Raw genomic sequence first — 24,255 nt, 5'->3', positions numbered from 1 at the left:
GGGTGCAGTTTGGCAGCGCAGGACCATCAGGGGCAGATGGAGCGCAGACAGCACCTCAGCAGTATACCACATAAACCGTAAACTTCCTCAGCCTCCCAGGAGTTCACAGCAGAGTAGAACTCAGGTGGCTGGCTGCATTTCTGCTGGCGATCACATCGACGAAGCGAGTGAGGGAGCTCCACGCCGTCAGTGAGCCAGATGTGTATGTGTTCACTGCAAAAACTGAAATCTAAGTCAGATTACATATCTTAGATCAAGGGGATATCTGCTTATTAATGTCTGATCAGATAGTTCTTCTTAGTCAGCATCATTTATGTTCCACTGTTTGACTTGTTTTCAGTGTTTTGGTCCTTAATGATCTAAATCAGATATTACAGCTTGTTACTGACATTTTATCACCTATACTGAGTAAATACATGCTGGAAACTAGAATATCAACAGTTACAAAGCTGCTTCACCAACACTTACAACTAGAAACAGGAAATTCTAAATTAAAAAGACAGTTTGCAGAATCAAACCATTAAATTATAGCCATTTGGATTAAATGTTTAGGAATAATTGGTCAACACTGAGCAGTTTTTGCTCTCTATACAAAGTGGGGATTTTAGAAAACAACATAAAATGGAGGTGCTAAAGCTTGGAAAGAACCTGAAGGGAACAGGAGTTTATGTTAACGAGCATCTCACAAAGAGAAATGCTGAAATCGCACGACAGGCAAGACTCCTGGAGAAGGAAAAGCTCATTCAAGACTCCTGGAGAAGGAAAAGCTCATTCAAGACTCCTGGAGAAGGAAAAGCTCATTCAGGACTCTGGAGAAGGAAAAGCTCATTCAAGACTCCTGGAGAAGGAAAAGCTCATTCAGGACTCTGGAGAAGGAAAAGCTCATTCAGGACTCCTGGAGAAGGAAAAGCTCATTCAAGACTCCTGGAGAAGGAAAAGCTCATTCAAGACTCCTGGAGAAGGAAAAGCTCATTCAAGACTCCTGGAGAAGGAAAAGCTCATTCAAGACTCCTGGAGAAGGAAAAGCTCATTCAGGACTCTGGAGAAGGAAAAGCTCATTCAGGACTCTGGAGAAGGAAAAGCTCATTCAGGACTCTGGAGAAGGAAAAGCTCATTCAAGACTCCTGAAGAAGGAAAAGCTCATTCAAGACTCCTGAAGAAGGAAAAGCTCATTCAGGACTCCTTTTTAAAGCATCGAACAAAGGAAAAGGAGGATAATTATAAAAAATATAGAAACAGACTGACATCTATTATGTGATGTCAAAAGAAGATGTATTACGACCAATTGTTTCTAAAATATAAAAGAATATGAAGGCTACCTGGAGTGTATTGAATAAGGTGATCAAACATCGTAATGACAGGTGTTTTCCAATAAACAGTTAAAGGTGACAGCTCAGTGACGGAGGATACTGAGAGCATGTTAATGAGTTCAACCATTACTTTGTTAATGTTGGTCCTAATTTAGCAAAAGAGATTCTATTACAGGTGGAAAAGATGAAACCTTTAATTTAGCTTTCAATAAATGTCACACAATGTTTCTCGGGGGAGTTTGTTAAAGTGACATTTTAGAAGTAGTAAGAGAATTTAAGACATTAAAACATCTACTGATTGCAATGATCTAAATATGTCACTTATAAAAGAAGTTATTTTTTGTGTCCTTGAGCCATTAACTTCTATTTGTAACAAATCTTTTCAAGATGAAAACAGCCAAAGTGATCCCAATCTATAAAAACGGAGAGAAGCAATCTGTGTCACATTACAGACCAGTTTCTTTACTACCTCCATTTTCTAAAATTATTGAAAAGTTGTTTGTAAAGAGGTTAGATTTTTTTATTGATAAATATGATTTATTGAATGACCATCAGTATGGGTTTAGGAGAAATCACTCAACATCATTAGCAGTGATGGAATTTGTAGAAAACATTGCGACCGCTATAGATAATAATCAGTTTGGAGTAGGCGTGGTTATTGATTTGATACGATCGATCACTCTTCACTTCTACAGAAATGTGAACGGTATGGCACAACTTTGGTTAATCAATAATAGGTTTCAATTTGTGAGTATTGATGATATTAAATCTCAACTTAAACATGTAACCTGTGGAGTTCCACAAGGATCAGTGTTGGGACCAAAGTTATTCATACTTTACATAAATGATATTTGTACTGTAAGTGATACATTAAAATATGTTTTGTTTGCAGATGATACTAATTTATTTTGTTCTGGAGGCAATATAAAGGAGTTGTTAAAAACTGTAGAAATGGAATTGATGAAATTAAACAAATGGTTTGCTTTAAATAAGCTGTCGCTAAAACCAAATGTATGTTGTTTGGTGGTAAAAGGACTAACACTGAGGTCAAAATAAATCTAAATCATGTTGAAATTGAAAGAGTATATGAAACAATGTTTTTGGGAGTAATAATAGATGATAAAATGTGTTGGAAGCCTCACCTAAAATATATAAAACAGAAATGATCCAAGTCTATTTCTATCCTTTACAAAACAAGAGATCTACTGAATAAGAACCTTCATTTGTTGAACTTTTCCCTTGTGTTGCCTTATATTCTGTTACATACTGTGTTGAAATGCATATAAAACAAACCTAGATCCAATAATTAAACTGCAGAAAGTTTAGCTTAGCTATCAGGGTAATAAACGAAGTTGGATACCGTCATTCTACAAATCAGCTTTTTATAAGATCACACACATTAAAATTTCACATTGACTTTATTCAAAAACATTAGAAATTATGTTTCGAGTGGTAAACATGTCAATTCCTGTTTGTATTCAAAACATGTTTAAATTAAGGCTTTATGGATTTATAACTCAAAGGGGTTATTAATGTTTGAAACTCAGAAAGTCAGAACTAATCTCAAGTACAGATGTGTGTCAGTTTTGGGTGTAAAATTATGGAATTATGGACTAAATGATGAAATAAAGATGTGTAACTATGTTAGTTTTCAAGAAGACTTTAAAGTCTAAAATTATCAAGGGTTACAATGAAATCTGATTGAACTTGATTTTTCAGTTTAAGGTATCATGTGTTTTGTAACAATGTGAATTATTCAGTTAATGTCGTGTATATAATGTATATAATGTATATAATGTATACATGTAGATGGTTCAGGAGGCAGAAATCAGCCTTTAGTGGCTTCAGCCTTTTCCTTTTTCAGTTGCTGTCTGATGGATTCTTTTGTAAAAACATGATTTTATTTTGTTGTCTTTCTTTTTTGTTTTTTTTTGTAACCGAAATAAAGCATTCATTCATTCATAAGACTGCTATTTCAAAGTAATAATTTCTTATTTCAAGCATAACTAAGAAATCTTAACTTTGACATAATTTGACCTCTTCACATAAAACAAGCAGCCAGATAAAAATCTTTGTATCTGTGTGAAGAAAGGTTGACTAGTTTTTAGTGTGACTTTCCTGGTTTCTATAAATATAATGCCTATCATATCATTATGTCCAGATGATGGCTCTAGCATTTACTGATTATTAATTCAACAATATTTTTACACATATTGAGAAAATAGGTCACGTGTATTTAATTAGAATCAAGAATCAAGCACTTGTTATCAGTTAGAATACACTAATTCTAAGGTATTTTTGGGTTAATTGAGATTAGATATTTTACTTGTTTTGGAAAGTCTTGACAAGACAAATTTTCTTGTTCCATTAGCAGATAATTTTGATATTTTTAAGCAAAATACACCTCATTTTTGTACTTTTTTCCTTGTTTTTGTGAGGTGGCTGTTTGCAGTGTTGGTATCCGGATGGTTACTCTCCTACCAATCCCTCCTTCCTGCCAGAGGCTGCCTTCCTCACATGTCAACCAGGTTCAGTTGGCGGCGTTCAGTCCACCAAGCTGGTCACAGCGAGCGACAGCGCTGTCAGAGCAGCTTCGCCCTGTTGGGGCTCGAGGCGGATCAGGCTGCTGCAGCCCCTCTTCGTAAATCTGACAAACTGTTAGTTTGTTATGGGGGTTGGAGGGAAGGTCAGCCTGTGTTAAACCAGAGGCTTCCTCGGTGATTCTACCTGCTAACGGGTCTACCTGCTAACGGGTCTACATGCTAACGGGTCTACATGCTAACGGGTCTACCTGCTAACGGGTCTACCTGCTAACGGGTCTACATGCTAACGGGTCTACCTGCTAACGGGTCTACATGCTAACGGGTCTACCTGCTAACGGGTCTACATGCTAACGGGTCTACCTGCTAACGGGTCTACATGCTAACGGGTCTACCTGCTAACGGGTCTACCTGCTAACGGGTCTAGATGCTAACGGGTCTACCTGCTAACGGGTCTACCTGCGCCTGGTAACGGGCGGGGCCTCTACTCCACATCATGGAGTTTTAAAGGGTTTCTGTGCTGCTCGCTGCTCCTCATCCCGTCGACAGCTTCAAGCCCTAGTTGGTCGGTTTCCTCGTGACGTTTTGGTGTCAGTCATCATGATGTCATCATGGTTGAAGCTCCGCCTCTCAGTCAGTAAGAATCAAATAGAAGGAGAGTTATGTTTTATGAAAAGAGACAACAACATAAACAAAAACAAAAGATGGCTGACGAGGTGAAGAAAGTAGAGAGTGAGACAGGTTAGAGACTGTCTGTCTGTTGGAGCGGGAGGTGAGACAGGTCAGGCTGTCAGGGTTTGATCAGCCAATCACAGTGAGGGTTCACTCTGTAAACGTCTAATAAGACGCAGTCTGGATGGAGACGCCGCTCACCTGAGAGACAGACAGGCACAGAGAGACAGACAGGTGTTAGTTTGTTGTGGTCTTTATTTATATTTATTGTTTATTTGTTGTTTCAGACTCACAGATGTTTCCTCCGACTTCATACAGACGTTGAACAGAGCTGAAACACACACACACACACACCGTCAGGACTGAGAGTGTGTGTGTGTGTGTCTGTGTGTGTGTGTGTGTGTGTGTGTCTGTGTGTCTGTCTGTGTGTGTGTGTCTGTGTGTGTGTGTGTGTCTGTGTGTGTCTGTGTGTCTGTGTGTGTCTGTGTGTGTGTGTGTGTGTGTGTGTGTGTGTATCTGTGTGTGTGTGTGTTACCTGTTGTCACACTCGAAGCGTGTCATCACATCTCTGGCTCTCATCTGTCCGTCAAGCTGTATCGCCATGGAGACCTTGGTGTGCAGGGGGGCGTGAACCCTGATGAGACCATCACACAGCTCCGTGATCTACACACACACACAGACACACAGACACAGACACACACACACACACACAATGACGTGTTGTGAAGAAACAGTGAATCAGTTTAGACTACACATTTTGATCGTGTGCTTCCTCCGGACTGTGATTCTCGTGGCTTATTAAACAGGAAGTCTGTCCTGAGTTCACCGACACCTTATACAAGTCTCTACGACAAACGGTTCATTAGCTATGAAAGGGGGCGTGGCTAATCAAACGGGGCGGGAATTTATGAAATATTTTTATGTAGAACTGTTCAGTGATGAACCATCATCATGCATAACAAGTTTGAAGCAGATTGGACCATTTCTGGTCACGTTATACAGTCTCGTGTTTTATGAAAAAACGCCATATTTTGCCGCCATGCCACGCCCCCATACTGTGACGGTCAGTCAAGCTTTCAATAACTTTTGATCCCAAACGCCTCATGATGGTGCTGAACAAGTCTGAAGTCGATCGGATTATATCTGTTGGAGGAGTTCGTTAAAGTTTGTCTCTCTGTCTGTCTGTCTGTCTGTCTATCTCTGTGTCTCTGTCTGTCTGTCTCTGTGTCTCTGTCTGTCTGTCTGTCTGTCTGTCTGTCTCTGTCTCTGTGTCTCTGTCTGTCTGTCTGTCTCTCTGTCTCTGTGTCTCTGTCTGTCTGTCTGTCTCTGTGTCTCTGTCTGTCTGTCTCTCTGTCTCTGTCTGTCTGTCTGTCTGTCTGTCTCACCTGGTCCCTGTCTCACCTGGTTACTGTCTCACCTGGACTCTGTCTCACCTGGTTCCTGTCTCACCTGGACTTTATCTCACCTGGTCTCTGTCTCACCTGGACTCTGTCTCACCTGGTCTCTGTCTCACCTGGACTCTGTCTCACCTGGTTCCTGTCTCACCTGGTCCCTGTCTCACCTGGTTACTGTCTCACCTGGACTCTGTCTCACCTGGTTCCTGTCTCACCTGGACTTTATCTCACCTGGTCTCTGTCTCACCTGGACTCTGTCTCACCTGGTCTCTGTCTCACCTGGACTCTGTCTCACCTGGTTCCTGTCTCACCTGGTCCCTGTCTCACCTGGTTACTGTCTCACCTGGACTCTGTCTCACCTGGTTCCTGTCTCACCTGGACTTTATCTCACCTGGTCTCTGTCTCACCTGGACTCTGTCTCACCTGGTCTCTGTCTCACCTGGACTCTGTCTCACCTGGTTCCTGTCTCACCTGGACTTTATCTCACCTGGTCTCTGTCTCACCTGGACTCTGTCTCACCTGGTTCCTGTCTCACCTGGACTCTGTCTCACCTGGTCCCTGTCTCACCTGGAGTCTGCCTCACCTGGTTCCTGTCTCACCTGGACTCTGTCTCACCTGGTTCTGGTCCTTCTTGTCGGTCCTCCTCTTCAGAAGGCGTCTCGTGGCCCTGGTGAGGTCAAACTGTTTCTGATTGGACGCCTGGTTCATCCGTCTCACCTGGGACAGCAGGAAGTTGGGGACCTGTGAGAGACCACAGGAAGTGATGTCACAGACACCTGAGGCGGTGATGTCACGAGGCGGTGCAGGTGTCCCTGACTCACGGTCCACAGCAGGTCCTGGTGGGTGATCATCAGCTGGACCAGGCGGGCTCCGCCCACCGCCTCCTCCATCTCCTCCTGTTGCTTGGCGACGGAGAGCTTGTTGCCGTGGTGAGGGCAGGTGAACAGGTTGGGCGCCATCACCATGGAGACGTTCCACACGGACATGCGGTTCTGGTCCTGATGAGAGACCACCTGCCGCAGGAAGACCAGCAGGGCCTAGAGGACACGTCAGGTTAGACCGGCTGGATGGGGGGCTGGTTAACTGGTTAACTGGTTGATTGGTTAACTGGTTGACTGTTTAACTTGTTAACTGGTTGACTGGTTAACCGGTTAATTGGTTAACTGGTTAACTGGTTGATTGGTTAACTGGTTGACTGTTTAACTTGTTAACTGGTTGACTGGTTAACTGGTTGACTGGTTAACCGGTTAATTGCTTAACTGGTTGATTGGTTAACTGGTTGACTGTTTAACTTGTTAACTGGTTGACTGGTTAACCGGTTGATTGGTTGACTGGTTAACCGGTTTACTGGTTAACTGGTTGATTGGTTAACTGGTTGACTGTTTAACTTGTTAACTGGTTGACTGGTTGACTGGTTAACTGGTTGACTGTTTAACTTGTTAACTGGTTGACTGGTTAACTGGTTAATTGGTTAACTGGTTAACTGGTTGATTGGTTAACCGGTTGATTGGTTGACTGGTTAACCGGTTTACTGGTTAACTGGTTAACTGGTTGATTGGTTAACTGGTTGACTGTGTAACTTGTTAACTGGTTAACTGGTTGACTGGCTAACCGGTTAACTGGTTTACTGGTTAACTGGTTGATTGGTAAACTGGTTGATTGGTTGACTGGTTGATTGGTTGACTGGTTAACTGGTTAACCGGTTAACTGGTTGATTGGTTAACTGGTTGACTGTTTAACTTGTTAACTGGTTGACTGGTTAACCGGTTAATTGGTTAACTGGTTAACTGGTTGATTGGTTAACTGGTTGACTGTTTAACTTGTTAACTGGTTGACTGGTTAACTGGTTAACCGGTTAATTGGTTAACTGGTTGATTGGTTAACTGGTTGACTGTTTAACTTGTTAACTGGTTGACTGGTTAACCGGTTGATTGGTTGACTGGTTAACCGGTTTACTGGTTAACTGGTTGATTGGTTAACTGGTTGACTGTTTAACTTGTTAACTGGTTGACTGGTTGACTGGTTGACTGGTTAACTGGTTGACTGTTTAACTTGTTAACTGGTTGACTGGTTAACTGGTTAATTGGTTAACTGGTTAACTGGTTGATTGGTTAACCGGTTGATTGGTTGACTGGTTAACCGGTTTACTGGTTAACTGGTTAACTGGTTGATTGGTTAACTGGTTGACTGTTTAACTTGTTAACTGGTTAACTGGTTGACTGGCTAACCGGTTAACTGGTTTACTGGTTAACTGGTTGATTGGTAAACTGGTTGATTGGTTGACTGGTTGATTGGTTGACTGGTTAACTGGTTGACTGTTTAACTTGTTAACTGGTTGACTGGTTGACTGGCTAACCGGTTAACTGGTTTACTGGTTAACTGGTTGATTGGTAAACTGGTTGATTGGTTGACTGGTTGATTGGTTAACTGGTTAACTGGTTGATTGGTTAACCGGTTGATTGGTTGACTGGTTAACCGGTTTACTGGTTAACTGGTTGATTGGTTAACTGGTTGACTGTTTAACTTGTTAACTGGTTAACTGGTTGACTGGCTAACCGGTTAACTGGTTTACTGGTTAACTGGTTGATTGGTAAACTGGTTGATTGGTAAACTGGTTGATTGGTTGACTGGTTGATTGGTTGACTGGTTGACTGGTTGATTGGTTAACTGGTTGATTGGTTGACTGGTTAACTGGTTGATTGGTTAACTGGTTGATTGGTTGACTGGTTGGCTGGTTAACTGGTTGATTGGTTAATTGGTTAATTGGTTAATTGGTTAATTGGTTGATCGGTTGACTTGTTAACTGGTTAACTGGTTAACTAGTTGATTGGTTAACTGGTTAACTGGTTGATTGGTTAACTGGTTAATTGGTTAACTGGTTAATTGGTTAACTGGTTAATTGTTAACTGGTTGATTGGTTGACTGGTTAACTGGTTAACTGGTTAATTGGTTAACTGGTTGATTGGTTGATTGGTTGATTGGTTGACTGGTTAACTGGTTGATTGGTTAACTGGTTAACTGGTTAATTGGTTAACTGGTTGATTGGTTGATTGGTTGACTGGTTGACTGGTTAACTGGTTGATTGGTTAACTGGTTAACTGGTTAATTGGTTAACTGGTTGATTGGTTGACTGGTTGATTGGTTGACTGGTTAACTGGTTAACTGGTTGATTGGTTAACTGGTTGATTGGTTAACTGGTTGACTGGTTGATTAGTTAACTGGTTGACTGGTTAATTGGTTGATCGATTAATTAGTTAATTGATTTACTCTCAGAGTGTCTCTGTGGGCTTCAGGCAGCAGCAGCGTCAGCAGCTGGAGAGCCTGGACCTGGTGGAGCTCAGAGGACACACCTGTAGACCAGGTGAGACAGAGACCAGGTGAGACAGGAACCAGGTGAGACAGAGAACAGGTGAGACAGGAACCAGGTGAGACAGAGAACAGGTGAGACAGAGACCAGGTGAGACAGAGAACAGGTGAGACAGGAACCAGGTGAGACAGAGACCAGGTGAGACAGGAACCAGGTGAGACAGAGAACAGGTGAGACAGAGAACAGGTGAGACAGGAACCAGGTGAGACAGAGAACAGGTGAGACAGGAACCAGGTGAGACAGAGACCAGGTGAGACAGGAACCAGGTGAGACAGAGAACAGGTGAGACAGGAACCAGGTGAGACAGAGAACAGGTGAGACAGGAACCAGGTGAGACAGAGAACAGGTGAGACAGGAACCAGGTGAGACAGAGACCAGGTGAGACAGGAACCAGGTGAGACAGAGAACAGGTGAGACAGAGACCAGGTGAGACAGGAACCAGGTGAGACAGAGAACAGGTGAGACAGGAACCAGGTGAGACAGGAACCAGGTGAGACAGAGACCAGGTGAGACAGGAACCAGGTGAGACAGAGAGCAGGTGAGACAGGAACCAGGTGTGTGTGTGTGTGTGTGTGTGTGTGTGTGTGTGTACCCAGCAGGGCGCGGTAGCTGGACAGGTGTGTGTGTGTCAGTAGGGGGGTGGGCAGCTCTCTGATGAACAGCTTCAGCAGACCTGCAGCCTCCACCTGTCTCACTGACGACCAGTCGAACCCTCCACCACACCTGTCTATCTCTCTGCGCAGGTACTGGAGACAGACAGACAGACAGACAGACAGACAGACAGTCATCCTGAAAATGTGTTTTATTTGACGTGTGTATAGTGTGTGTGTGTGTGTAGTGTGTGTGTGTGTGTGTGTGTGTGTGTGTAGTGTGTGTGTGTGTGTGTGTGTGTGTGTGTGTGTGTGTGTGTGGTACCTTCAATCTAGCAGCTGATCCTGGTACTCTGAGGATCCCTTCAGTCTGCAGACCGGACTGCTCCAAGATACACAACAACTACACACACACAAACACACACATTATGGGGACCCTGGTTCTAACCAGACAGACAGACAGACAGACAGACAGACAGACAGACAGGTTCTTCACCTTCTGGAAGACGACAGGAACTTTGACTCCAGTAAACGTCTTCCTGTCGTTCTCCAACAGCGAAGTCAGAGGAACCGCAAACACACCTCCGTCTGGGAGACAGACAGGCTCAGAGTGAGACAGGCTCAGAGTGAGACAGGCTCAGAGACAGACAGGCTCAGAGACAGACAGGCTCAGAGACAGACAGGCAGACTGAGAGTGAGACAGGCTCAGAGACAGACAGGCAGACAGAGAGTGAGACAGGCACACTGAACTGAAAACTGAACTTTTCCTATAAACACCTGCTGTCACCGTGACAACAGCCTGTTGCTGTGTGTGTGTGTGTGTGTGCGGTCACCGTGGCGACGGCGGCGGCGGCGTGGCGGCCGGCTCCGTTTGGTCGTCGTGACGCCCATAGCGAGCAGGAAGGTGGAGAGCTCGATGTGAGAGATGAAGCCGAGGCGTCTCAGGTCGCAGGACGACAGGTCGTCTGCACAGGTGAGACCCTGAGAGGGTGAGACAGGTACCAGCTGCACACACACACACACACACACACAAACGTTTTTACTTTATTAGACATGTTTTAACGTGTAAACACAGACAGAGGTCAGAGGTCAGACTCACCGGCAGGTCGCCGCTCTCATCGCCATGGAAATGGACACAGTCCCAACAAGCCCCGCCCCCTTTGTGCTCAGCCACGCCCTCTGAGTACGGAGAGTCCCGCAGCAGCCAATCAGCTCGCCTCCAGCTGACAGGAGGGGAGGGGGAGTGTGTGTGTGTGGGGGAGTGTGTGTGTGTGGGGGAGGGTGTGTGTGTGGGGGAGTGTGTGTGTGTGGGGGAGGGTGTGTGTGTGGGGGGGTGTGTGTGTGTGTGTGTGTGTTCAGGTAGTTGATCATCGAAAACAAACGTTGTAAGAGTCTGTCGAACTGTGAACAGACAGACAGACAGATAGGTGAGAGACAGGCAGACAGACAGGTAGAGACAGACAGGCAGACAGACAGGTGAGAGACAGGCAGACAGACAGGTAGAGACAGACAGGTACCTGTGTGTGTGTGGCGGCGGATGGTCTTGGTGGTGGTGTGGTAACGACTCGGCGGTGACTCGTGGCGGTGAGAGGGGGGGGCGGGGCCTCGTTCTGCTGAGTCATCGTCAGTCTGCAACAGTGTGTGTGTGTGTGTGTGTGTGTGTGTGTGTGTGTGTGAGAGAGAAACGCTGAGTCATCAGTCTGCTTCACAGAATTTACTTCTGTTTGTCCAGACACACAATATATAAATTATATTATATATCATTATAACATGTGTTATAATCAGTTATAATGTGTTTATAGCATGTGTTTATAACACGTTATAGGTATGTTTATAACAGTATGTTTGTAACATTTAATGTTATTTATAGACAGGAAGTCACCTCGGTGAAGACGTCCCGGACGTCTCTGATTGGCTGCCTGTTACGGGTCTTCAGCGTCTGGTTGTAGTTGTCCAGCCTCGTCCTCACCGTGGCGGCCTGCTGGCGTGTCAGCGTGGACAGCAGCGCCTCGGCCGCCGCCGGCGCCTCCTCCGTACACGAGACGCTCACCAGGGAGGAGAGCCCCGCCTCCGTCAGCCACGCCTCCTCCAGCTCCACCTCTTTAGGGACACGGTCAGAGACACGGTCAGAGACACGGTCAGAGACATGGACAGAGACATGGACACGGTCAGAGACACGGTCAGAGACACGGTCAGAGACACGGTCAGAGACATGGACAGAGACATGGACACGGTCAGAGACACGGTCAGAGACACGGTCAGAGACACGGACACGGTCAGAGACATGGACACGGTCAGAGACACGGTCAGAGACACGGTCAGAGACAGAGACACGGTCAGAGACACGGTCAGAGACACGGTCAGAGACACGGTCAGAGACATGGACACGGTCAGAGACACGGTCAGAGACACGGTCAGAGACACGGTCAGAGACATGGACACGGTCAGAGACATGGACACGGTCAGAGACACGGTCAGAGACACGGTCAGAGACATGGACACGGTCAGAGACACGGACACGGTCAGAGACATGGACACGGTCAGAGACACGGTCAGAGACATGGACACCGTCAGAGACACGGTCAGAGACATGGACACGGTCAGAGACACGGACACGGTCAGAGACACGGTCAGAGACACGGTCAGAGACACGGTCAGAGACACGGACACGGTCAGAGACACGGACACGGTCAGAGACATGGACACGGTTAGAGACACGGTCAGAGACACGGTCAGAGACACGGACAGAGACATGGACACGGTCAGAGACATGGACACGGTCAGAGACATGGACACGGTCAGAGACACGGACACGGTCAGAGACACGGTCAGAGACACGGTCAGAGACACGGTCAGAGACACGGACAGAGACACGGACACGGTCAGAGACACGGTCAGAGACATGGACACGGTTAGAGACACGGTCAGAGACACGGTCAGAGACACGGACAGAGACATGGACACGGTCAGAGACATGGACACGGTTAGAGACATGGACACGGTCAGAGACATGGACACGGTCAGAGACACGGTCAGAGACATGGACACGTTTAGAGACACGGTCAGAGACACGGACACGGTCAGAGACACGGTCAGAGACACGGTCAGAGACATGGACACGGTTAGAGACACGGTCAGAGACATGGACACGGTCAGAGACACGGTCAGAGACATGGACACGTTTAGAGACACGGTCAGAGACACGGACACGGTCAGAGACACGGTCAGAGACACGGTCAGAGACACGGTCAGAGACATGGACACGGTTAGAGACACGGTCAGAGACACGGACACGGTCAGAGACACGGTCAGAGACATGGACACGGTCAGAGACACGGACACGGTCAGAGACATGGACACGGTCAGAGACACGGACACGGTCAGAGACAGAGACACGGTCAGAGACACGGACACGGTCAGAGACATGGACACGGTCAGAGACATGGACAGAGACAGAGACACGGTCAGAGACACGGTCAGAGACATGGACACGGTCAGAGACACGGTCAGAGACAGAGACACGGTCAGAGACATGGACACGGTCAGAGACAGAGACACGGTCAGAGACACGGTCAGAGACATGGACACGGTCAGAGACAGAGACACGGTCAGAGACATGGACACGGTCAGAGACAGAGACACGGTCAGAGACACGGTCAGAGACATGGACACGGTCAGAGACAGAGACACGGTCAGAGACATGGACACGGTCAGAGACAGAGACACGGTCAGAGACATGGACACGGTCAGAGACATGGACACGGTCAGAGACAGAGACACGGTCAGAGACACGGACAGAGACATGGACACGGTCAGAGACACGGACAGAGACATGGACACGGTCAGAGACACGGACAGAGACATGGACACGGTCAGAGACATGGACACGGTCAGAGACACGGTCAGAGACAGAGACACGGTCAGAGACACGGTCAGAGACATGGACACGGTCAGAGACACGGTCAGAGACATGGACACGGTCAGAGACATGGACACGGTCAGAGACAGAGACACGGTCAGAGACACGGTCAGAGACATGGACACGGTCAGAGACAGAGACACGGTCAGAGACACGGTCAGAGACATGGACACGGTCAGAGACAGAGACACGGTCAGAGACATGGACACGGTCAGAGACATGGACACGGTCAGAGACAGAGACACGGACACGGTCAGAGACACGGACAGAGACATGGACACGGTCAGAGACATGGACACGGTCAGAGACACGGACAGAGACATGGACACGGTCAGAGACACGGACACGGTCAGAGACACGGACAGAGACATGGACACGGTCAGAGACACGGACACGGTCAGAGACACGGTCAGAGACATGGACACGGTCAGAGACACGGTCAGAGACACGGTCAGAGACATGGACACGGTCAGAGACACGGTCAGAGACACGGTCAGAGACATGGACACGGTCAGAGACATGGACACGGTCAGAGACATGGTCAGAGACACGGTCAGAGACAGAGACACGGTCAGAGACACGGTCAGAGACACGGTCAGAGACAGAGACACGGTCAGAGACATGGACACGGTCAGAGACATGGACACGGTCAGAGACACGGACACGGTCAGAGACAGAGACACGGTCAGAGACATGGACACGGTCAGAGACATGGACACGGTCAGAGACACGGACACGGTCAGAGACAGAGACATGGTCAGAGACATGGACACGGTCAGAGACATGGACACGGTCAGAGACAGAGACACGGTCAGAGACATGGACACGGTCAGAGACAGAGACACGGTCAGAGACACGGTCAGAGACACGGTCAGAGACATGGACACGGTCAGAGACATGGACACGGTCAGAGACAGAGACACGGTCAGAGACATGGACACGGTCAGAGACAGAGACACGGTCAGAGACATGGACACGGTCAGAGACACAGACACGGTCAGAGACATGGACACGGTCAGAGACACGGACACGGTCAGAGACACAGACACGGTCAGAGACATGGACACGGTCAGAGACATGGACACGGTCAGAGACACGGACACGGTCAGAGACACGGTCAGAGACACGGTCAGAGACACGGACACGGTCAGAGACATGGACACGGTCAGAGACACGGTCAGAGACACGGTCAGAGACACGGACACGGTCAGAGACAGAGACACGGTCAGAGACATGGACACGGTCAGAGACATGGACACGGTCAGAGACACGGTCAGAGACACGGTCAGAGACAGAGACACGGTCAGAGACACGGTCAGAGACACGGTCAGAGACATGGACAGAGACAGAGACACGGTCAGAGACATGGACACGGTCAGAGACATGGACACGGTCAGAGACAGAGACACGGTCAGAGACATGGACACGGTCAGAGACATGGACACGGTCAGAGACAGAGACACGGTCAGAGACATGGACACGGTCAGAGACACGGTCAGAGACACGGTCAGAGACAGAGACACGGTCAGAGACACGGACACGGTCAGAGACATGGACAGAGACAGAGACACGGTCAGAGACATGGACACGGTCAGAGACACGGTCAGAGACACGGTCAGAGACACGGTCAGAGACAGAGACACGGTCAGAGACACGGTCAGAGACACGGTCAGAGACATGGACAGAGACAGAGACACGGTCAGAGACATGGACACGGTCAGAGACATGGACACGGTCAGAGACAGAGACACGGTCAGAGACATGGACACGGTCAGAGACATGGACACGGTCAGAGACAGAGACACGGTCAGAGACATGGACACGGTCAGAGACACGGTCAGAGACACGGTCAGAGACACGGTCAGAGACAGAGACACGGTCAGAGACACGGACACGGTCAGAGACATGGACAGAGACAGAGACACGGTCAGAGACACGGTCAGAGACATGGACAGAGACAGAGACACGGTCAGAGACACGGTCAGAGACACGGTCAGAGACATGGACAGAGACAGAGACACGGTCAGAGACACGGACACGGTCAGAGACACGGTCAGAGACAGAGACACGGTCAGAGACACGGACACGGTCAGAGTCAGAGACACGGTCAGAGACACGGTCAGAGACATGGACAGAGACAGAGACACGGTCAGAGACACGGTCAGAGACATGGACAGAGACAGAGACACCTTCAGAGAATAAAACTACTACAACCTTGGTGGAGACAGGCGCTGGTTTTGACCTCTCACCTCCTGTTTGTTCACGTATAGACCATTAGTTGTCACTGTTGTGCTTTCAACCGTTTTACAGATAAACGTGTTGATAAACCGTCTTTGGTTCTGTTTTGGTGCATAAAAAAAAGATTTAAAATAAACAAGTGGCGGCTTATAAAGCTCTGGAGGAAACCCTGCAGGATCCTGGACTCTGAAGGACTCTGTCCTCTGGAGGATCCTGGTCCCTGGAGGACTCTGTTCTCTGGAGGATCCTGGTCTCTGGAGGATCCTGGTCTCTGGAGGACTCTGTCCTCTGGAGGAATCTGGTCTCTGGAGGATCCTGGTCTCTGGAGGACTCTGGTCTCTGGAGGATCCTGGTCCCTGGAGGACTCTGTTCTCTGGAGGATCCTGGTCTCTGGAGGATCCTGGTCTCTGGAGGACTCTGTCCTCTGGAGGAATCTGGTCTCTGGAGGATCCTGGTCTCTGGAGGACTCTGGTCTCTGGAGGAATCTGGTCTCTGGAGGATCCTGGTCTCTGGAGGACTCTGTCCTCTGGAGGATCCTGGTCCCTGGAGGACTCTGTTCTCTGGAGGATCCTGGTCTCTGGAGGATCCTGGACTTGGGGACAGTCCTCCAGGTGTCCATGACGTAGGATCCTTCCTGGACTGTTAGAGATGTTCCACCTCTTCTCGTTGGCGTGTTGATTTTATGATTTTATGATTTTATGATTTTATTTTGTGCGGGCAGTGCATTTTATTCATTTTTATTTTATTCTATTTTATCATATTGTATTTTAGTGTTTTATTGTCTACTTATCTTTTTTAAATGTATTTATTTGATGTTGTGCTTTTATTGTGTTGTTTATTTATTGTGGTTCTGCGCAGCACTTTGAGAACCCTGTTTGTTATAAACGTGCTAAATAAATAAAGTGGATTTGATTGGATACCATGTGTCCCTCCTGATTCTGATCCTGATTCTTGTTTCTGTGGGTTTGGGCTGATACCGAGTACTGATCTGACACCAGAATGTTATAAAACATCATGGTCCAGCTGCAGGACTGTGGTTCTTGTTGTGGTTCTGGTTCTGGTTAAACTCTTTATCCAACATGAAGCCTCACGGAGCGACCCAGTGAATAGATTACTCATCTAATAAATGACGTGGTTTCGGATCGGTGCCGGTACTGGTACCAGAATCAGAACAACTCTGTCCACTTTGGGATACAACCTCTAACGTACCGTCCATACTCTTCCTCTCCTCCTCCTGCTCCTCCTCCTCCTGCTCCTCCTCCTGCTCCTCCTCGATGCTCCTCACTTCTCTCCAGTAGGTGTCCATGATGACACGGCGGGCTGCAGAGGTCTGAGGGGGAGGAGGCGGGGGCCAAGGGGCTGCTGGCTGATGACATCATCCTGCAGAGACAATGATCAGCCAATCAGAGCGTCAGATAACAGTTTATTGACCGGCTGGTTCTGGATTCACAAAATGATCCAAAAAAAAAAAGACACAAAATGACCAGAAAAGACAGAAAATGATTTAAAAAAAAAGACACAAAATGATCCAAAAAAAAGACAAAATTACCAAAAAAAGACAAAATGTTACAAAATGATAAAAAAAAGACACAAAATGACCAGAAAAGACACAAAATTGCAGGGACATTTTCACTATAATTCTAGTTAGTTTTGTAACCACGAAATACAGTTTCAGTTAGTTATGTTTTTTTTTAAAACTCACGTTTTTTATTTTATTTCAGTTAACGAAAATGTTTTTTCAACTCTAGTTTTTGTTATTTCGTTATTTTCCGTTCACTATAATAACTTCGGTTGTCTCTGGTTTGATTCATGGTGTTTTAGTTTGATTTCATTTCATTTTTCAATCTGAATCCAAAATTATGTTTTTGTCCCGAATCAGATAAAACAAATGTTGAATGTTTCTATCTGCCTTCTGTCATTTCTCTGTCTGTTACTACAGCAACACACAGAGAAATGAGAATATCAAAAAATGTGATTAATCATAATCAATCACATTTATTAATCTGATGAATCTGACTGGAAATATTAACGTTTGGACGGTGTTGTGATGTTGGTGGAAGCTGAGCTCAGATTAAATATTGATAACGTGTGTGAAAGGAAGTCCAACTCCACTCTATCGATCTGTGTGTGTGTGTGTGTGTGTGTGTGTGTGTGAGTGTGTGTGTGTGTGTGTGTGTGTGTGTGTGTGTGTGTGTGTGTGTGCTGGGGGAACCTTGTTAATGGTTTTGGTTCCTCAGGGGGACGACAGAGTGGGTGCGCAGGCTAACGTTAGCTGCTTCTGCTCCATTAGGAGGAAATGGACGATGTCAGAGGAAACCTGAGCTGGTAAAAAACCTCCTGGACCCTTAAACCTCCTGGACCCTGAGACCTCCTGGACCCTGAGACCTCCTGGACCCTTAAACCTCCTGGACCCTGAGACCTCCTGGACCCTGAGACCTCCTGGGACCCTTAAACCTCCTGGACCCTGAGACCTCCTGGACCCTTAAACCTCCTGGACCCTGAGACCTCCTGGACCCTGAGACCTCCTGGACCCTTAAACCTCCTGGACCCTGAGACCTCCTGGACCCTGAGACCTCCTGGACCCTGAGACCTCCTGGACCCTTAAACCTCCTGGACCTGAGACCTCCTGGACCCTGAGACCTCCTGGACCCTTAAACCTCCTGGACCCTGAGACCTCCTGGACCCTAAGACCTCCTGGACCCTGAGACCTCCTAGGACCCTGAGACCTCCTGGACCCTTAAACCTCCTGGACCCTGAGACCTCCTGGACCCTGAGACCTCCTGGACCCTTAAACCTCCTGGACCCTGAGACCTCCTGGACCCTTAAACCTCCTGGACCCTGAGACCTCCTGGACCCTTAAACCTCCTGGACCTGAAACCTCCTGGACCCTTAAACCTACTGGACCCTGAGACCTCCTGTACCCTGAGACCTCCTGGACCCTGAGACCTCCTGGACCCTGAGACCTCCTAGACCCTGAGACCTCCTGGACCCTGAGACCTCCTGGACCCTTAAACCTCCTGGACCCTGAGACCTCCTGGACCCTGAGACCTCCTGGACCCTTAAACCTCCTGGACCCTGAGACCTCCTGGACCTTAAACCTCCTGGACCCTGAGACCTCCTGGACCCTTAAACCTCCTGGACCCTGAAACCTCCTGGACCCTTAAACCTCCTGGACCCTGAGACCTCCTGCACCCCTGAGACCTCCTGGACCCTGAGACCTCCTGGACCCTTAAACCTCCTGGACCCTGAGACCTCCTGGACCCTTAAACCTCCTGGACCCTGAAACCTCCTGGACCCTTAAACCTCCTGGACCCTGAGACCTCCTGGACCCTGAGACCTCCTGGACCCTGAAACCTCCTGGACCCTGAGACCTCCTGGACCCTGAGACCTCCTGGATCCTGAAACCTCCTGGACCCTGAGACCTCCTGGACCCTGAAACCTCCTGGACCCTGAGACCTCCTGGACCCTGAAACCTCCTGGACCCTGAGACCTCCTGGACCCTGAGACCTCCTGGACCTTGAAACCTCCTGGACCCTAAAACCTCCTGGACCCTTAAACCTCCTGGACCCCTAAAACCTCCTGGACCCTTAAACCTCCTGGACCCTGAAACCTCCTGGACCCTGAAACCTCCTGGACCCTGAAACCTCCTGGACCCTTAAACCTCCTGGACCCTTAAACCTCCTGGACCCTGAAACCTCCTGGACCCTGAAACCTCCTGGACCCTTAAACCTCCTGGACCCTTAAACCTCCTGGACCCTGAAACCTCCTGGACCCTTAAACCTCCTGGACCCTTAAACCTCCTGGACCCTAAAACCTCCTGGACCCTTAAACCTCCTGGACCCTGAAACCTCTTTTTTGGTCATTTTGTGTCCTTCGTTTTTGTCTTTGTCAACTTTTTTCATCCGTAAACCTTTTTGGTTGATATGAAATCTATTTCATCTATCTGGTTTTATGACTTAATAAACTTATTGGGGCTGAGATGGATCAGACAAAAGGAAATGAAGGAAACATTTATTGTGACCTTATTGAATCTGGACCCAACAAATACCCCATTACAAAACAACTACAACTAATAAAAACTAAACTACAACTAATAAAAACTAAACTACAACTAATAAAAACTAAACTACAACTAATAAAAACTAAACTACAACTAATAAAAACTAAACTACAACTAATAAAAACTAAACTAAACTAATAAAAACTAAACTACAACTAATAAAAACTAAACTACAACTAATAAAAACTAAACTAAAACTGATAAAAAAACGTATAAAAAGGACCTCCGAAACCTCCTGGACCCTAAAACCCAACAACCAACCAGAGAGCAACTAAACCTGACAACAACCAATCAGTGGACAATATGTATAATATATTATCAGTAAATAATCAAATCATCAGCATATTATCAGCATATTATCAGTAAATAATCATATCATCAGCATATCATCAGCATATTATCAGCATATTATCAGTATATTATCAGTATCTTATCAGTATATTATCAGTATATTGTCAGTATATTATCAGTATATTGTCAGTATATTATCAGTATCTTATCAGTATATTATCAGTATATTATCAGTATATTGTCAGTATATTATCAGTATATTGTCAGTATATTATCAGCATATTATCAGTATATTTTCAGTATATTATCAGTATATTATCAGTATATTATCAGCATATTGTCAGCATATTATCAGTATATTATCAGTATATTATCAGTATATTGTCAGTATATTATCAGTATATTATCAGCATATTATCAGCATATTATCAGTATATTATCAGCATATTATCTGTATATTGTCAGTATATTATCAGTATATTATCAGTATATTATCAGTATATAATCAGTATATTATCAGCATATTATCAGCATATTGTCAGTATATTATCAGCATATTATCAGCATATTATCTGTATATTGTCGGTATATTGTCAGTATATTATCAGTATATTATCAGTATATTATCAGTATATTATCAGCATATTATCTGTATATTGTCAGCATATTATCAGTATATTATCAGTATATTATCAGTATATTATCAGCATATTATCTGTATATTGTCAGTATATTATCAGTATATTATCAGTATATTATCAGTATATTATCAGCATATTATCTGTATATTGTCAGCATATTATCAGTATATTATCAGTATATTATCAGTATATTATCAGCATATCATCTGTATATTGTCAGTATATTGTCAGTATATTATCAGTATATTATCAGCATATTATCAGTATATTATCAGTATATTATCAGCATATTATCAGCATATTATCAGTATATTATCAGTATATTATCAGCATATTATCTGTATATTGTCGGTATATTATCAGCATATTATCAGCATATTATCAGTATATTGTCAGCATATTATCAGTATATTATCAGTATATTATCAGTATATTATCAGCATATTATCTGTATATTGTCAGTATATTGTCAGTATATTATCAGTATATTATCAGTATATTGTCAGTATATTATCAGCATATTATCAGTATATTATCAGTATATTATCAGTATATTGTCAGTATATTATCAGTATATTATCAGTATATTATCAGTATATTATCAGTATATTATCAGTATATTATCAGTATATTATCAGCATATTATCAGTATATTATCAGTATATTATCAGTATATTATCAGTATATTATCAGCATATTATCAGTATATTATCAGTATATTATCAGTATATTATCAGTATATTGTCAGTATATTATCAGCATATTATTAGTATATTATCAGTATATTATCAGTATATTATCAGCATATTATCAGTATATTATCAGTATATTATCAGTATATTATCAGCATATTATCTGTATATTGTCAGCATATTATCAGTATATTATCAGTATATTATCAGTATATTATCAGTATATTATCAGTATATTGTCAGCATATTATCAGTATATTATCAGTATATTATCAGTATATTATCAGTACATTGTCAGTATATTATCAGTATATTATCAGTATATTATCAGTATATTATCAGTACATTGTCAGTATATTATCAGTATATTATTGTGGTCAGAAGAAAGAAAGAAACTCACCTCCGATCGGTCCGGCTGCTGGTCGTCTCTGTGGAGAGAAGGAGGGAGAGAGAGAGAGAGAGAGAGAGAGAGAGAGAGGGAGAGAGAGAGAGAGAGAGAGATACAGAGAGAGAGAGAGAGAGAGAATAGAGAGAGAGAGATACAGAGAGAGAGAGCGAGAGAGAGGTAGAGAGAGAGAGAGAGAGAGATACAGAGAGAGAGAGAGAGAGAGAGGGAGAGAGAGAGAGAGAGAGAGAGAGAGAGATACAGAGAGAGAGAGAGAGAGAGAATAGAGAGAGAGATACAGAGAGAGAGAGCGAGAGAGAGGTAGAGAGAGAGAGAGAGAGAGATACAGAGAGAGGTAGAGAGAGAGAGAGAGAGAGATACAGAGAGAGAGAGAGAGACAAAGAGAGAGAGAGAGAGATACAGAGAGAGAGAGACAGAGAGAGAGGTAGAGAGAGAGAGGTAGAGAGAGAGAGAGAGAATAGAGAGAGAGAGATACAGAGAGAATAGAGAGAGAGAGAGAGAGAGAGAGAGAGAGAGAGTGGGGGCAGCAGTTGAACTGTTTCCTCCTCCAGCTGTTTATCACACAGACTGGAAGTAAACTGTTAGCCTAGCTTAGCACACAGACTGGAAGTAAACTGTTAGCCTAGCTTAGCACACAGACTGGAAGTAAACTGTTAGCCTAGCTTAGCACACAGACTGGAAGTAAACTGTTAGCCTAGCTTAGCACACAGACTGGAAGTAAACTGTTAGCCTAGCTTAGCACACAGACTGGAAGTAAACTGTTAGCCTAGCTTAGCACACAGACTGGAAGTAAACTGTTAGCCTAGCTTAGCACACAGACTGGAAGTAAACTGTTAGCCTAGCTTAGCACACAGACTGGAAGTAAACTGTTAGCCTAGCTTAGCACACAGACTGGAAGTAAACTGTTAGCCTAGCTTAGCACACAGACTGGAAGTAACCTGTTAGCCTAGCTTAGCACACAGACTGGAAGTAAACTGTTAGCCTAGCTTAGCACACAGACTGGAAGTAAACTGTTAGCCTAGCTTAGCACACAGACTGGAAGTAAACTGTTAGCCTAGCTTAGCACACAGACGGGAAGTAAACTGTTAGCCTAGCTTAGCACACAGACTGGAAGTAAACTGTTAGCCTAGCTTAGCACACAGACTGAGATAGTCAATTATGGACATTACAAAAAGATGTGGATCATTATATGGTACATTATATATATATTGGATATTATATATGGTACAATAGATATATATATATATATTTTATATTATATATGGTACAATAGATATATATATATATTTTATATTATATATGGTACAATAGATATATATATTTTATATTATATATGGTACACTATATATATGGGACATTATATATGGTACATTATATATACATATTAGATATTATATATGGTACATTATATTTTATGGCACATTATATATATTGGACATTATATACTATGGTACATTATATATGTTGGAAATTATGTATATAATTATTATATATGGGACATTATGTACGGTACATTGTATATTGGACATTATATATATGGGACATTATTTATATGGGGCATTATATATGGGACATTGTATATTTTATATAATAGCCTATATGATACATTATATATGGGACATTATCTAGATTGGACATTATCTATATATCGGACATTATATATATTGGACATATGCGACATTATATATATGGGACATTATTTATATGGGACATTATATATGGGATATGATATATATTGAACATTATGTATATGAGACATATATTGTACATAATATAAATTGGACATTATATAAGGTACATTATATATGGGACATTATACATAATAATAATAATAATAATAATCCTGCTGTCCAATCAGCATGTAGATATGTCTCAGACTATTATCTCAGCTTCTGACAGATTTATAAACAATATTTGAGAGAATTTAGTCATTCTAGTTATTATATATTATAAATATATAGTTATTATTCTGATTATAGATCTATATTACATCTTTGAGTTCAGCTCATCAAAAAACAAATGTTGCGTTTATATTTTTATATGGGATATTATCTGTGTGTGTGTGTGTGTGCGCGCGCGCTCTCTCTCTCCTGGGAGCATGCGCAGTGCTGCAGCGTCGTTATTTCCGTGTTGTG

At 44.7% G+C, this 24,255-nt stretch overlaps 1 protein-coding gene across 1 annotated transcript; it reads right to left on the bottom strand.

The window, feature by feature from the left end:
• Positions 1–2,675: 2,675 nt before the first annotated feature.
• On the bottom strand, positions 2,676–22,228 carry LOC131961640 (rho GTPase-activating protein 28-like). Its single transcript, XM_059326473.1, has 15 exons — positions 22,115–22,228; positions 17,240–17,410; positions 11,756–11,973; positions 11,391–11,502; positions 10,973–11,274; positions 10,707–10,878; positions 10,370–10,461; positions 10,199–10,276; positions 9,876–10,029; positions 9,184–9,266; positions 6,738–6,953; positions 6,532–6,657; positions 5,058–5,185; positions 4,816–4,853; positions 2,676–4,723 (listed from the first exon to the last, which is right to left on the bottom strand). Exons 2-15 carry the CDS (start codon positions 17,334–17,336, stop codon positions 4,641–4,643), a joined length of 1,899 nt encoding a protein of 632 aa, XP_059182456.1. The 5' UTR covers positions 17,337–17,410; positions 22,115–22,228; the 3' UTR covers positions 2,676–4,640.
• Between the last annotated feature and the right edge of the window lie 2,027 nt (positions 22,229–24,255).

The sequence above is a fragment of the Centropristis striata genome, chromosome 23, assembly GCF_030273125.1.
Source record: "Centropristis striata isolate RG_2023a ecotype Rhode Island chromosome 23, C.striata_1.0, whole genome shotgun sequence".
Classification (NCBI taxonomy): domain Eukaryota; kingdom Metazoa; phylum Chordata; class Actinopteri; order Perciformes; family Serranidae; genus Centropristis; species Centropristis striata.
This window is presented reverse-complemented; position numbering and strand designations above follow the sequence as displayed.

What these genes read in the sequence shown, in the direction of transcription:
- LOC131961640 (XM_059326473.1), bottom strand. Translation starts at nt 17,336, where the DNA reads ATGGACACCTACTGGAGAGAAGTGAGGAGCATCGAGGAGGAGCAGGAG. An exon ending in CCGCCGCCGCCGTCGCCACG is followed by an intron (nt 10,462 to 10,706) that starts GTGACCGCACAC and finishes TCTGTCTCCCAG; the next exon opens with ACGGAGGTGTGTTTGCGGTT. An exon ending in GATCAGCTGCTAGATTGAAG is followed by an intron (nt 10,030 to 10,198) that starts GTACCACACACA and finishes GTCTGTCTCCAG; the next exon opens with TACCTGCGCAGAGAGATAGA.